Source organism: Pelmatolapia mariae, linkage group LG9 (genome assembly GCF_036321145.2).
Source record: "Pelmatolapia mariae isolate MD_Pm_ZW linkage group LG9, Pm_UMD_F_2, whole genome shotgun sequence".
In the NCBI taxonomy this organism is placed as follows: domain Eukaryota; kingdom Metazoa; phylum Chordata; class Actinopteri; order Cichliformes; family Cichlidae; genus Pelmatolapia; species Pelmatolapia mariae.
Window position 1 is genome coordinate 24,568,734 of NC_086235.1, and position 16,454 is coordinate 24,585,187.

Genomic DNA, 16,454 nt, shown 5'->3' on the forward strand with positions numbered 1-16,454 from the left:
AAAACAATTTTTGTCAACACTTGCAAAACTAAACTTTGAATATATAGACTGGTTTCATGTATAGGGTGCTTTTGTGCCAGCCTGCATTTTCAGCCTGACCACTTGATGTATAGCACAACATGATAAACATTATTCTCTTCTTTTATATGCCTTTTTTTGACAAATGTGTGGTTCATCATTCTGTAATTGCTTATACCAGTGAGATTTAAGTTATATTTCCTATCACTGTATATAAGTAGGCCAACCCAGAGTTGTGAGAGCCGTTTCCCCTCTGGGACGAGAGGTAGTGTGTCATATAAAGTCTCCATTTCTGCTTCTCCTCCAACTTCACTCTAAGCACGGGGACAGAGGAAGAGACTGTGCATGACAACACTATTCGGAGGCCTCGAGGAAAATTGCAGTTCTTCTGCCAATCTCAGTCACTGTCATCCAAGTTCAACCTGCACTTTGTGACGCTTGATACGTTTACAGGCCGCGGGGACTCCTGAAACAGTCGGGTTTATCATTGTTGTGCTGTTCATTTCTTTTTTGTTACCTTTTCTCGTTTATGCTACCTGGCTGATTTAAGCATGCTTTGGGTGTTTGTTTTTTTTTCTTTTTCTGAAGGTGATGGGTGACATAGAAGGCCTCGACAACGCATCCAGCACGGTGCCCTGCCCGGCTCAGAGCTCTGACAAACAGAGGGAGGACAAAGGAGGCGACGCTCTCCAGCTACGGAAACGAAAGAAACGATTCTGGCGTGAGTGTCTCTCTGTGTTATTTCTATCACTGTAACAAAAATATGTTTTTCACAGTCATACTGAGAGCACACAACTAGAGCACATTCAGTAGTCCCAGTCACCTCACCTCACACACGTTTGACTCACTTGCTTGTGCAAACCTACCTGTTATTGACACAGTTTTATCAGTCGTTTCATTGCCTTTAGGGTCCCATCGTGTTGAGCCAGTAGGAGGAAACAGGTGTGACTCCAGTTTTGCACTACAAGACCTCAATCAATGACACCAGATGGAAGAGAGAATAAACACTGAGTCCTCTTATTGATCATTTAGCAATACACTGCAGAAGTTATGCATTCTGAATGTTACTTTTCCTGCTCTTTGTGTTAAAATCAGCATTTATTAATCTCCTAACAGCACAGTTCCTGACAACAGCTCTCATCACCTGTTTGTTTTTTAGTAGTTACAAAAAATATCCCCCTGTTCTGTGTATTTGTGTAGTACTTCAAAGAATTACAGTGAGAAATGCACTGTACTTTTCACTCTTGAGACCCTGTGCAAGTAAACATAAATGGTGTATGTGAACTGATAAGCCATCTGTGACCTAATAAAGCAAATAAATACTTCACCACCACTTCTAATGGATACAGGTTGTTAAGTGCTGGGGACTGCCTCAACACAATGAAATATGAAGATTCTTAAAGTCACTAATCAGAACACGAGTGATAAAATATCAATATTGGCCCCACATTAAGCAGGATAATATTCAGGCCAGCTTGATTTGTATTGAATATGTGTCTGCTAGCCGGTGCTTAGTGTAATGAAGTGGCTCACAAATCAGACTGTAATGGCCGCCTACTTACACATATTGCTTAATTAAAGGTTGTGAGCTTATTAGCATGTGTCTCTGCACAGGGTGGAGGGAGATGAGGATCGGGACTGCTGTCATTGAGGGCCAGGCTTTAAAGGTTTTATAGATAGCTAACCTATCATACTAAAGCCATAGCACCCCCTGCCACCCCCCTAAAATCGGATCTTAATAACCTGTCATTTTCATTGATGATGATTCTCCTTTATGGGCAGCCATTATAGATCAACTTCTGGGTCTTGCTGAATGGCGATAGCGCCCGTTTGCGGCCCATCATTATCGCGAACACACCTTACTTTGGCCTTGAAGTTGCTCCTCACCTCCATGTTTAAACCATCACAGCCCTGCCCCTATGGCCCGGTGCACAGTGCGTATGGACACACACACACATACAAGCGGGCTCTCAATCCCTATAAAAGAGAGAAAAGAATGAAAGCACTTTAAGGCTCATAAGTCCATTTTTAATACAGAAAATGAAGTTAGAAGACATCGGCATACTTGTTGATAGGTTATCTGTAATTTATGCAAATGTCAGCTATTTGTTTATCACAGTGTACCTCCAGCACTCGCAGGATGTGTCAGAGTAGTGTTGCACCTTGCCCTTCTGTCTGCCTTTGACACTAGCCAGAACCTACAGAGCTAATTAGAGATCGCTCCATTAACGGTGACAGTGCTACACCCACCAATTCAATCAGCCCTGAAATGAACATTAAACAGAGATGCTGTTTTTCAGAGATGACAGGAAGCTCTTTCTCTAATTTTCTTACCTTGCTGCCTGCGTCATTTCACGGAACTACTCAGTGTCCTCTGTCTTACTTTGTTCTATAGTATATATGTGACATGACCTTGGTCTGAGGTCATCGCAGCTGAATGATCACCTGTTTTCTTGTTTGCTTTGGCATGTTATTCTCTTTTTTCATATATAAATAGAGAAAATTTGATAAATGGCTCTTCTTTCTCCTCCTGCTTTCTCTTTCGTGTGATGTTCTCTGGGAGCTCCATCACCTTTTTCTGTTCACAATCATCAAAACAATGCCCCGTGCAGTATTTTCTTTTCCCAACTAGGGGCAGAGGGTGCAGAAACGGAGGGGGCAAAGGTATTTCAGCGGTTCAAATATTTGATTGCTAATGACAAACACCGTTTCACAGCGATTTAAATTTCAAATTGATCCCTGGGAGCAATTATTTCTGAGGGGAGAGAAACACGCCGCTAGGTCTCTGCTACACACATTTGCTGATTTAAGTTAAAAGAAAACCTTTTTGCAGTGCTATCATAAGGGAGCAGCAACTTTTTGAAGTAAGTGCCTGCATCTGCTTGCAGCCAACCCAACCTGGGGATGTTGCTGGAGAGTGAGAACAGAGGGGGGAAAATAAAACATAAAAAGAAAAAATAACACTTTGTCTAATTCTATATTTATGTAGCCCTCAGCTTGAGGTATTCACATAAAACAGTTTGTATTCAGAAGTGCTGCCGTGATCGTTATGCTGCACGTTGAGATCGGCAACTCTTCGGGCACGGTTGGCGGGTGCAGCTCAGCCTGATTCATTTGAATTAAAGTTGCTCAACTAAATAAAAGGGATTCAAATTCCTACTTTTTTTCTTCTTTTCAAACCTGTTTTTAAGGCAACCGAGCATTTCTTTTGATGAGGAATTTTCTACCTTTAGTCTTTGGCATACACGCCTGGATTTTCTATTTGCACAGCCCCATTTATGGCATCGCTTTGTTTGATGTTGAAATTGTATTATGCCTTGTAAAGAGTGGAAGAGCTTGTTGCTTTGTGACCTTAAGAAGGTCTGAGACCATAGAGAGTGATCGAGTGTCAATCCAAATCTTGTTTTTCTCTTGGCACACACTTCTTAAAATCCCAAACTTTTTTTATAGAGTGTGCACCATTAGAGTCAGAAAGGTGTGCTACGTTATTTTATCTATTATTTCATGTGTTATTTTTAAAGAAAGCATCCCTCTGCTTTAGATTGTGCCAAATCAGATACAAGGCATAGCGATCTAGCTTCAGCAGCAAGTCCGCTGATCCTCTTGTCAAATGAATTTAGTAGGGTCTCCGTAAAACCTCAACGTCAGTGCGATGGCAGCATTCCTGCCACTGTGGAAGAACAATATTATGCAAAACAGATATACACTCCAGACCTCTGTCAGGTTTTTATGCTCAGGCTGTATTCTTCTCCGCTGACCCCGAAAAGGATTCCCTGGTGCTTAAGCTGTGGAAAATCCACACGGTCGGGGTATGTGACGATGTCAACATCGTGCCATATTTCTGTGGCATCTGGATAGATCATGTGCCTCTCTACACACACATATTTATTTATTTTTCCTCTTCCAGAGCAGTGTCGGGGAGGCAGATGTCCTGCTCACAGGAAAAATAATTTGCAGTGGGGGGGAAAGAAAAAAAAAGAAGGGGGGAGAGGTGGGGTGGTGAAGGGAAAAATATATGAATATGCAAATCTTGTCACAGTGTGGAACCTTGTAATGAGTGGGAAATGTTGTTGCCATCTTTCATTATGCAGAGGTCATTGCTTAATGCCAGGCAGCTGGGCCCAGATTCTTTTCTATGAGCTCCCCCCCACCCTCACCACCAACACTACCACCATTTCTGCTGTCATCTCATAGCAACTTGAACCAAACTACAGCCTGGCAACACAGTTCACAAAAAACACACAAATGCACGCAAGGTACTCACAAACGCTACAGGTACACGACACCTGGATGTCTCCGTAGCTATAAGGAAACCTAAAAGGAAACCTTGTGTTGTTCAATTTCCCGATTAAGACAACTCTGCTGCTTCTATGAAGTACTTCAGTTTAACACAATTGCATGATTTACTGTGTATGTATAAATTATCCTGATATGTCTGCATGTAGTTTGCCAAACCACATGTGAATAAACCTGACAGCATATTTGATCAGTCAGAAATTTTGGTCAGAACTCCCGAGACCAGATCTGGTGATTATCATCTGGCTGATACGTTACACTATCGCCTCAGCAGGACTGTGTTTGTTACCAAATGGGCTTCTAAGTATGGAAACTAAGAGATTTTGGGTTTGATCTGAATTACTTTTAGCATCATTATAGTTTCTTAGGTGCACCTGTAAGTAAAAATATCAGTTTTACTCTTTAAAAACAAAAGTTAAGGTATAAGAATACTTTCTAAAGTGACTGCTGCTGTATGTCGTGTGTTTCATTTGTGCAGAGCGATGCTTGCACAGCTTCAGAAAATGGAAAAGAGGCTGTAAAGTATGTCTCTTTCCAATCCAGCAGCTTGACCGTCTACTGGATGATCTATTGTTTAAGCGGCTGCATCAAGCTCTTTGGAGCTGAAAGTTTAAAAAGTGGGCACAGCTCATAGTTGTTGTTGTTGTTCCCAGCTTCCTTTTGATCAACCCTTTCATGTTTTGTAGATTGCTGAGACAGCTCACTGCTGTTCTGTCTCCTCTTGCAACAGCTTTCCTGAAATTTCCGCTGGCGTCTGCCCGACATTGAGCTATGGGGCTAATCATTAGGTAAACCCGTCTCCCTCTCTCTCATGCACTCTTCAAATAATCCTGGGTTTGAATGCTAAAAATGTAATGAACTTCACGGTTCATTGTGTCTGACATTGCTTAATTAATGGGTGCATTTAAAGTACATAGGGCCCCGGTAATTGATTTATATGCATGATTTGCACATACAGCTGTTGGTTCCTGTAGGAGACTCATCACTCAAAAAGTGGCTGTGCTGATGTTAGGCTTGGTAGGTAATATTAAGATTGTTCTGTTGGCCGATCCAGCCTTGAGAGAAAAAGACCAGGTCACATGTTAGCATATTTTTTCATTTGCAATTATGAACAGCTACTTAAAAAATTTGACTTGGGCAATTTAATATCATATTTTCCACCAAAACACTTAAAGGACTCAGTCTGAGCCTGGAAATGTTTTTCATATGGAAAACCTTTGGCTCCTGTAACATAATTGAAAAAAAAAATGGCAGAATATATTTGAGAAACTTTATTTTCATTAGGCTGTGCCTGACAATAGGGCTGGACCAGTTAGTTCTGTGCTACCCACAGGACCTCCAGCACGCTTTGGCTTCACACCATCAGTCTGTCTTACTCGCCTCAGTTAATGCATTTGCCAAGAACAGGCTGGACACAGGCATTGCCATAAAGATCTGCATGCTCAACATGATGCATTTGAATCTGGGTTTTGTGACATTTATTTTTTCAGTTTAGTTTAATCTATAAAAGAATATTTGTCTTTTATTTTGTTTTGTTTCTTAATTCTTCTTATATCTTTATTTATGCTCAGAGCCCTTCTTGTGATTGCACTTACCCGTCTAAAAACTAAGGATACTGTACAGTCCAAACCGGCTTACCATCCATTCTTCTCACCCCTGACTCTATAGGAGCTTAAAACTCATCTGTTCAGGCTTTTGTATGGTTTTTGTGTTTTATTTGTTTCATGTGTGTTCATTATTGATACCTCTGTAAAACATTTTGTGTGTACATTTTACTTTAGGCAATATTTTTATAATCTATTGACGTCCGTCTAAGAATTTATGCATTCGAAAAGTACTCACAGCACTCTAAGTTTACTACAGTAACCAGGGTTTTTTGTCTTTAAGTGACCAAGTTTAGTGAGAATCATTAGGTGGCTAGGAAATAGTTAACTAGGGTAAATGATGTGTACCAGAAGACACATATTTGAGAATGAAACAGAAGTGTTGACAGTGTGAATGCAATTATTGCTGAAAGTTCCAGGTTTTTCTTTTATGCTGAAACACAATATTTGTAACATTAGTGTTCATCTTTCACACCTTTATGCTTATTCCAGGCATATACAGTGTGGTCATAATTATTGTTTTCTGCAGAGATCTCGGGGTCACTGGCTCCTAACCATTATTTGGCTTCGGACAGATTCTCTGTGGAGCTCAGATCAATCTATCACATTCAAGCATATTTCTATCACCATCAAATTGATTTTTCCATGAGCAGGCCCTTGTTGTATGTGTGTGTGCATGTGTGTGAAGTGTTTTCATGCACAGCGCATAGGGAATGCAGCCTGCAGCATGCACGAACACACACGCGCACACAGCTAAATGCGCCGCACAAAAAGATGCATGCACAGGTGCACACGCACAGATACTGTACTTGTTCATTTATTCATTTCTGTAGACACCCTTTGGCATTTCTGTGAGTAAAATGCAGGCATCGGCATATTTAGTGGTCTCAGATCTTAAACGCGCGCTCGCACACGCATACAGTACACTTCTTGTTAAAGCAGACACCAAGTGAACCGTGGCCTCTCGGGGGCCAGGTGTCTCACTTTCTTTATTATGTACACATTAATCAATACAGACTGACCTGGCGTTGAGGCTTGCCATCTTTTCATCTTTCCCCAACACACACACCCTCTTCAACCCTCCACCCCCAGCACCCATCGCTCATCTATCATTTTCCTTCCCTCCTTCACCTCTCCGCACCTGAATGCCATCAATCCCCTTCCTCGTCCATCTATCAGCTCTTATCCGCTCATTTCACTGCCCAGCCATCACTCCTTCTATATGACTGTCTCGGTCCTTGGCATCCCTTTGATTCAGGGAGAGGGGGGGGGGCATCACAAGAAGTTGTGAAGAGTAAAAGAAAGAGTGCGCAAAGAGAGGTGGGGGTGTGGCGGCAGTGAATTGTGGGCTGGCAGCATTATTGTCATCCATAACGTAGCTGGACAGGGGAGGGTGATTTGGATTTAAATAATGTATTAGTTTTTCAGAGCTACCATCCACAATACCTCACAACACTGTGAAACATAATAACTTAAAGGTGCGCGTGTGTGCGTGCAGGCTTGTGTGCGAAGGTGAAGGAAAGCAAAGGAGATGAAATTGGATGTCTTTTAGATGCAAATTGAGCTGCGTGTAAAATGGTTTGATGCAGACTGATTGGGTCAAATTGTATTCCCACTGTTGTTTAGCAATAAAGGATAGAAGAAATAAAGGAAGTCGTCTTTTATTGTCCGAGTGTGCTACAAACACACGCTAAGACAGGCTGCCGTGTAGCACTGGTGCCGAGGACTTTGAGACAAAGGAGGTGGCTGGGCAGAGCGAGGAGGGCGGGAATAAAAGATTGTGCTGGAATTTGTCAAAAGCCAATAATCATTCTGGTGCAGGAGAGGAGTACTACATCAGAGTGGCAAATCAATATCGCATTACTTAGTATGGGAGTATATACAAGACTCATCAAATTGATTATTTTTGATGCTACAATGGCAGTTTCATTTGCTGGGGCCTCTCGACAACAACTACTGTTCAATTACCCGGGATGTCTGTGAATTGGGGAGAAGGAAAAAAAGAAATACAGCAAGACAAATGGATATTTATTTGACTAAAATAAAGCCTTGCCTGGTAAAGAAATGAGGAATGGAATGTCACAGTCAAGCTCTGGTTAAAAGATGACTTGTCTCATCGGACATTGAAATTTCATGAATATATTTTCCAAGGGCCAGGAAAAACAGAATTCATCATGAAGTTTGTATACAGGCCATAATGTCACAGCAAAGATTAGTCAATCTCCTAATGCACAGTGGCACTGTTAAGCATACGCCTCTCCTGACTCGCAGAGTTACAGAGTGGGATGGTTGTGGGCAGGGTGCAAAACTTTGTGCTGTTTTAGTAAAACTGTGTTTTGGGTTTCTCCTAAAAGCCTTAGAGCCCAATTAAATCTATACTCCATAAATTATAATTTAATGGGAGTAGATTTGCAGCTGTGTCGAATCTTATAAAACATATATTATCGATGCGTATGTACGCAGCAAGCGGCCTGAACAAAGAACAGAATTTTTAAAACCATTATTTATAAAGAAAAAAAGAAATGCACATCAGATGTTTCCAGTGTTTCATCCCAGGCGCTCTTCAGTTTGGACTAGTTCATCCCTAAAAAGCCCAACTGTTGCTAACAACAGCTTCTACCAATGAAGTCCTTCTCCTAATGGCTTCAAGTCTTCAATATGGGGCCATCAGGAGATACAAGGCGCAGCGGCTCCTTGGATGATTAAAAAGTCATTTCCTTAACTGTCCTCCCAGGATTTGTGGGCTTTTTTTGTAAGAAAACATTAAATTGCTCCAATCAAGCATAAACGTCTCCTGCTTGTGGTGTAATTTGTACTGCTGTTCGCGTGGTGGGCGCTTATTTGTCATCCTTTTCCTTTGGCGCTTTTCCCAACCGCCTTGATCAACAATTAATGGTTGAAATTGCTTCCCTGTTACTTATGGCTGTGGAGACAGATGCAGCAATGCAAAAAAAAAAAAAAAACTAAAAAAATAGTGGGAAAAAGAAGTTTAATTGAACAACAGAAACGAAGTTCAGATTTATTTAACTTTATTCATACAAGCTTGGGAACAAAATATATATATTTTTGCCGTTACACTTTTTTCGAATAGTTATAGCTCGGAGCCTCCAGCATCATAAGTTCTGTTATTAGACAAATGCAGCATCGCATCAGCAGCAGTCCACTCGTTCTTTCCTGTCCACTCTGCCTCTCTGCTCTTCTGTCTCTCTTCCCCCACACTGTTCTTTTGCACAGTGACCTTTAGTGCTCTTTTCTTCATTGCGGGGACAGGCTGGGGCCTGGCATCTGATAGAATCAATATTCTATTATGATAGTGCGTGGAGCGTGTGGGGCTTTACAACTCTGCTGTAATAGTCTCTCTATTTCATCCCGTGGCAGCCATGGCCTGAGGGATCATCCAGGCTTCTCCAGGCTCTATGCTCCCAGCATCGCCCCATTTCCATTAACGTCGCAGGCCTCTGCCTACCAGGGGACATTCTGTGTGACCGATGGATGGGGTTGAGAATGAGTCCAGCCCGGGTGCAATGTGTGTCAATAGACTGTGTAATAGCCAGGCCTGGGTGAAATGTTAGTTAAATGGCTTTCCAGTTTTAAAAGAAACAGGAGGGATATTTGTGCTATTTCTCTTATTTTATCTTGGCATTTTTCTTTTTTTTACCCTATTGTCTCTCCCTAGAGGTGATCTCAAACTAAATCAGTATATTTGAAAATACGACTGAAACCGCCAAAGCAAAATGATCTTTTTCTTGATTTTCATGGCAATCAGTTATCCTCCGCAGTGATTAAACCAGTGACAGGCAGATAGTAAATCAGGATTTATTAAAAAAACAACAACAACAACAACAACAAAAATAGCACCCATGATTTGGACTCAAGTTAGCATCACACTCTAGCATGTAAAGCATTTTTTTTTATTAGGGCAGACCTGGGTTATACTGCACTAGCAGTGCTAGGGAGTGCTAAAGTGAAATGTTAAGCTATTAGAGATCGTGACACCAGGCAGACCCCCGCCCACCCCCCACACCATAAAAGATTCATGCCATTCACAGCTGCCTTCTCGAATAATTAACTAATGTGAGTATTTTGCTCAGCCAAATGCAGTTATCGTTCAAAAATCTGTGCATTTAAATGTCATTTGTGAGCGGACTTTTGATGTGACTTTTTAATCTGGGACAATAAACGTTACGAGGTTAACAGGACATTCGCTGTCATCTGAGATGCTTCCATCAAAGCCCGGTCTAAAATGTCAAGATTGGTTGTAAAGTGCATTACTGTTTCTCTCGGTGGGAAGTTGCTGGAATGCATAATATTTGTAAAGTCAAGGAAGTCAAGAGCAGACACTTTAAAACCTATGGTCAGTGCGTAGTGCCCTTTTAAATGCCACAGACACACACACGGAGACAAAAAAATCTTTGAGAAATACCTGTAGAATAACCTCCTTCAGTCCCATTTACTCCTGATGTATGTCTTTCTTTCTTGGGGGAGAGCTGTCCTAACAGCATACGTACGCCTCATCCCCTAAAACTCCCCCCCCCCCGCCGCCGCCGCCTCTTCATTTGATTGAGAGTTGGGTGACTGGAGGTACGCGATGAGGCCCCATTCGCCTCATATTCATCATGATGTAACCGTGAGCAACCCGGATCTAAATTACCTTCGTCTGGCATCATTCCAGCACATGCTATAAATGAGGTAATCGTCCTTGACTATAAAATTTGCATTTTCAAGACTTAATTGCTATCATTACATTTTTTGCGTAATTCTATTAATTTAACAGAATGGGGGATCAGAGGCTTTTTTATGGTTATAATTTGCAGTAAAACAATGCATTCCCAAAGTAAAAAAAAAGAAAGAAAGAAAGTCTCAAGTAGAAAAAGGATGAGCGGAGAATCAGGACAACTCTGGCCCTCGCATCATGAGCTTCCATTATTCCTCTGCATTTGAAAGGGGAGATTTTAAAAACTTGCACTCGCACGGCGTAAGGCTCAAGGATGTGTGTTTGTGAAGGCTAGCGTGAAAAGCTGTCTCAGGTTTAAAATGGGAGATGCCTCAATTATTTCCCATCGTCACATTGTGTGGGCTAACTGAAGCTTGTGTCTTAATAATGTCAACCTCGGCTCTATTTTTTTGCCCCCCCCCCCCCCCCCCCCCCCCCCACACACACACACACACGTGTTTTCAACATTGCCTTCCTCCTTTCTTCACATACGACGTCAGCTGCGCTCAGTAGTGCCGTCCCTGAAAAAAAATATGGTGGCGAGCACGTCGGATGACACGGAACAACGGAGCCATCAACTCCCATTTATGCTTCCTGCGGTGACCTTGCCACAGACGTCTACGAGGTTCAGAAGTGCGCCAAGCTAAGTGCCAGCAACATTCTGCAACCCGCTGCACTTCCTCGCACTCTGCTGACCTTAAAAGTGTGGCCTCAATTTGGGGGAAGGCTGAAAAAAAACATGCACGCGTTCTGCTTCTCCTTCTGCGTTGCACTTGTGCTGCAATGGCCTACTTTTATCACCATGATTGTTTACAGTTTTTCACAAAAATGGAAGTAAATTAATTGCAGATACTGCAAATCAGATATCAGCTTTTTAGACTTGATCATTGGAGTTTCCCCAGCTGTTGGATTCAACCAAAGAACAGCACCACTGGAATCACTCTAGGAGAACTTGTATATCTTTTCTACAATATTTCACTTTCTTCAAAAACACAGAGTGACACGTTACATAATCAACTGTAATTTAAATCAGCCACAATTTCTAGATTATGTTCCCGAATCTATTATTATGATTGTTATTATTATTATTATTTTTTATCAAGCTTACAAAATACAAAATATGAATACATGGGACAGCTTTAGTTATCAATAAATAATAGGCTGACACCAGGAATACATTTTATGTATGTAACTTCTTAAAATGCACAAGCAGCTTAAAGAAAATCCCCCGGAGGCATCTTGTGTTTCTCTAGCCTCAATGTGCTACATCTGACAACACTGCAGCTCAAAAAATAAAATAAAAAATAAGAAACAGGTTCATTATCAGAGAAATATTTCTGAGAATTACCTCTCACATGTGTCCCAGAAGCAACTGCATTTTAATGCTGCTCACCTGTCTTAAAATCCAGTTTTTTTGCTCCAACCAAACCCAAACAGTGCTAAATACATTTATTTTAAACTTTAACCCAGGGTGATTAACACTCCATGTGAGGGTTTAGTACAATGCCATATTGTCTAAATTAAGTCCAAAGGGCAGCATTGTGGAAAAATCTAGCAGGGACCGACAACAAGCACGGTCCTGCTTTAGATCAAAGTAATGCTGGTAAATACAGACAGCGGTTCACTAAAGGGAAACGGTATGAGGATCTGGTGTTCCTTTATTCCCCATTTCCCTTCCCCTGTTATCTGTCTCATACTGACTTCTGCTGACACTGACCAGGTGGCTTCGTCACTACGTGTTTCCATGGAGCCTTTAAACAGGAAGCAGGTAAGGCCTGACACACCATCCTCGATGCTTAACGTAGCGGTGAAGGAACACCGAGCTTTGTTTTGACTGTGTCAAGCAACATCAGCTCAAGCTTTGGGTGTGAGGCACAGAAGGCTGTTTCCTTTCTTTGTGTCTCTGCATCAGCATCTGGAGTGCGAGCGTGCTGTGTGTCTTCATCGCGGCTGGGAGAAGGTGTCAGGTGTGTATGCACTGAGAGCACTTCTGACAGGGGCGCTTTAGTGCATGTGTAGATGAAAGAGAGCGGGGCTGACTCACCTCTGGACATTGCTTTGTGGTTTAGCTACAGTACAGACAGGGAACAAAAGCTTAAGCTCTGGTCGAGACCGTTTTTTAATAATTTTAAGAATGAAGCATGAATAAAACAGCCCACATAGCCTAATATGACACACCATCACATCATTTCTAGGGATTCATGAACAAAACTGTACAGTAATATAAAAAGGATGAAGGCGCAGGCGTAGTAGCCACACCTTTCTCTCAAAAAAGCAACAGTAAGAGTATTGCTTAACCTACTCTTTAGCTGAAGATACATGAGGCATTAAGGAATCAAAAGCTGTTTGAGTTTGGATTTAAAATTCTCATTCAAGTGTTGAGAGGCACAACTCTCCGTTGCCACTGATAATCTCCATCTATCAACACACTAAGCTAGCTGCGATAAAAAGTGTTATCTTCAGTGCTTAAAGACATTTTTCCAATAAAGGCTCTCATCAAGACACCTCACTCTGCACAGAGCGAACATATTAGCCACATTGTGTCTGCGGCCAGCTCAAGCTGTTCGCTCAGATTCATTTCTCATCGCGGTACAGTGTAGCAGAAGAAGAGAAATGAGTGTTTTGATCACCGCTGAAGGAAAAAGAGCTTTTATTTAAATAAGTTGCATTAAAAGCTTTCTGCTGTCAAGCTGAACAAAACATCAACCGCTTCCAAATGTGAAGCTAGGTGGAAAAACAAGAGCAAACTTTTCAAAGCTCGGAAAGAAATATGATACGCTTTGTGAGTTTTTCTTTAATGCCAAAATCAAGAGCTCATTCGACTTGGTGGAAGCCCGCTCTTTGCATGCTGAAACAAAGGGGCATTTTCTTGATAAAGTACTGTACTTGACATTCATCTGTTGTGCAAATTAACATTTAATAGCAATACACATTTGAATATGTTCTATCTTGACACAGTGAGAAACCCACAACGTCAACTACATACACAAGCTGAGGAGAACGAGAGATGGGTTTTGGCCCCGAGCGCTTTTGCCCACCACAAGCAACATTAATTGTTTCGCAAAAGCTAACTGCGGAGCCCATTTTTCAACATTGTTTCTTGTTTTTTTGTTTCTCCTGTAAACAACTCTTGCCTTACGATTTGTTCATCATAACTCGACAGTGGATGGCAGAAAGAAGCTTTTTTTTTTTTCGTGCCCCGGAGTAACGACCTTGAAAAAAAAGCCCAAATAAAAGGACCAGTGGGAGGATGATGAAGGCAGACGATGGTTGTGCATTTGTCAGATTTCTGAATTAAAGAGATGTTTGTGGAGTTATTGCTGCACAGATGACCAGCAGAGACTGCCATCATGCATCTGTGTTATATGCGAGAGTTCTCCAGCCAAGTTACTGACACCGTCTGAATGCTGAAGTAAGCGTGCACATATGAGACTTTGAGCTAATAAAAGAAATAAATTAACATATAACATGGATTCATACACTCTTTCTATAGGAAATCCTGGTTATTTGGAAGTGCTTCCCAAGTGCTCAAGCTCAAAAGCGTGACACGATCTGTCTGCTGGGTGCTGTTTGTTTGGTGCTGCTTGACTTCAGCTCAAGAGGAATCTAGTCTGGCGCTCGTCAGGTGGTGCAAACCGCGTCTTAGAACACTTTTCATTGAGCGTGCAAAGATGGCAAGAAGCCCAAGTGTTTCATCAAGGGTTTTTACTAAGAGAAGAGAAGAGGCCCTGAGTGTTGTATTAGTGTGTTTCTCCAGAGCAGCTAGCCCTCTTCCTCAGGTGTGACAGATGTGACAACAGAGTCAGAACAGTCTTTAGCACCTAGAGGTCAGGTGGAGGTAGACTCAGTAAAAACCTTCCTCCTGGTCAGGATCAGGTGCTCTCCTTGGGGACGGGCGATGTGGGAACCCTGTTAGCAGCCCTGACCCTGTATAAAGTGTTCATGTCTGTGCGTGAGCGTGCACGTGACCACCAGAAAGGGGGCATCTCCTTTCTGATTGAGACTGATGCATGCCGATTGGTTGCGAGGCCGTGCTCAGCAGCGGCTCAGCAGTGTCAGGTGAAATTAGCAGCCGTCAATAAAAGGACCCTCAGACCTGGGGGATTCATTAGGGACAACCGCCCCCATCTCAGCAAGCTGACAGCCCTTCACACTTCCACCCTTGACTTCCAAACACACACGTGCGTGGTAGACACACTCCATTCCCGTCTGTTCCAAATAATGACTCCCAGCGAAAAGTCTCACCAAGTTCAAAGAGGAGCGTGTATCCATGCGTGTGTCTGTTAGTGAGTGTTTGTCAGTGCATGTGTGTCCTGGCCCTCTCTGTTTTGCCTGTGAGGACGTGTGTGATGCTACAGGGCCACTTCAGCAAACACCACACCAACTACAAAACATCATTCACAAGTATCTTCTTCTACACTTCAACAAGCTTGCTGTCTCTTTCAATAAGATAACATCAGAGCAGAATCACTAAAGAAGTTATCTCTCAGCTTTTCATCATTTTTCCTTGTACTGCTTCCTCCTAGTTTTACATTTTGATTGACAGAAAACCCAAATTAGAAAAAAAATGTTTTGTTATGGTGTCTAGGCATTGATTTTATGATTTATACGGCACCAGTGAAAGTATCATAATACAAACTGTAGTTTGAAGTGTTGTATAGTATAGTGATAATATTGGCCTTACCTAACCCTTTAAACAAATATAAGAGACACATATGAAGATAAGCAGACCTGCCATGTGGTTAGATTAGCCAAACAGCTCACCAGATAACAAACATCCACCCAGAACCACCTCTAAATCTCACTAGTGTGCCTTTTTTCAAAAAATCCATTGCTTTTGGACAAGTGCTAAGCAAGTCAAACTCCAGCTTCATACATAAGAAACAGATGAGAGTAAAATTGATAGTCTCATCAACGCCTGGCAAGGAAAATAATAAATGTACCTCCTGAACGTTGTACTGTTTTTTTCTCAAGTTTTGAAAAGACGAAGGTCATGAAAGAGCTTCTGTGAGAGAGACTTACCTGTGATAAATTGATTATGTACATGGCTTGGCAACATGTTTTTTGGCATTACTGAACCAAATAAAAATCCATAACAACCTATCATCACATGCAAGTGCAGGGAACTAGACTCCTGCAGCTCTTCTTTGCTCTGTTTACAGGGTTTAGAAAATCTAGGCTATGGGAGACTTTGGCTAATCACACTTCTTTGCAGACCATAGCAGGAACAAGAAGACTTTCACCTGTTTTTTTGGTGTGTAGGAAGCACAATATGCCCCCTGACACCTGGGCTTACAACAGGGAGGGGAGAGCTGCAGAAGGAGGAATATCTATTTAAAAATTTTCTCCTTCTTTTTTGACTTTTTAAGATTTCTATCAACAGAAGTTGTTAGCTGAAGTCATAAATGTATAAATGAGCAAGGAGCTGTTTCCACTTTGTGCTCTGTTCTACCACATACATCTAATCAGTGGTGGTATGTCTGCTTACACAGCCAAGCCCAACCTGGAAATGTGCTAATGTGGTCAGGGATTGTATATTAAGTCATTATTGGTACTACAGGGGAACCTGCTGTCTCCAGCTGGACACAGCACTCATGCTACCTGCGAGTTTTGGCGTTATCCCAGATTTGCTCTGCCGAATGAGAAACTGTTTCCAGCCGGCCAGACTGGCTCAGTCACCCCCCCACCCTCCTCCTTTTTTTTCTTCTTCTTCTGTTTACGTGTGTCACTAATTTTTATTCCGATCCACTCTCTGAAGTTGCGTCAGCCCCTCCTTCCTTCCTGACTTTTTCTTTTCAGTCCTCAATTCCCAGCATAGATGT

At 42.0% G+C, this 16,454-nt stretch overlaps 1 protein-coding gene across 1 annotated transcript in view; it reads left to right on the forward strand.

The window, feature by feature from the left end:
• ofcc1 (orofacial cleft 1 candidate 1) overlaps positions 1–1,665 on the forward strand; it is a 120,055-nt gene extending 118,390 nt beyond the window's left edge. Inside the window, exons 23-24 of the mRNA XM_063483218.1 lie at positions 607–739; positions 927–1,665. Of these exons, the coding sequence (XP_063339288.1) occupies positions 607–739; positions 927–1,000 (207 nt within the window). The 3' untranslated portion in view covers positions 1,001–1,665. The remainder of the gene's footprint in view (positions 1–606; positions 740–926) is intronic.
• The last annotated feature ends 14,789 nt before the right edge of the window (positions 1,666–16,454 follow it).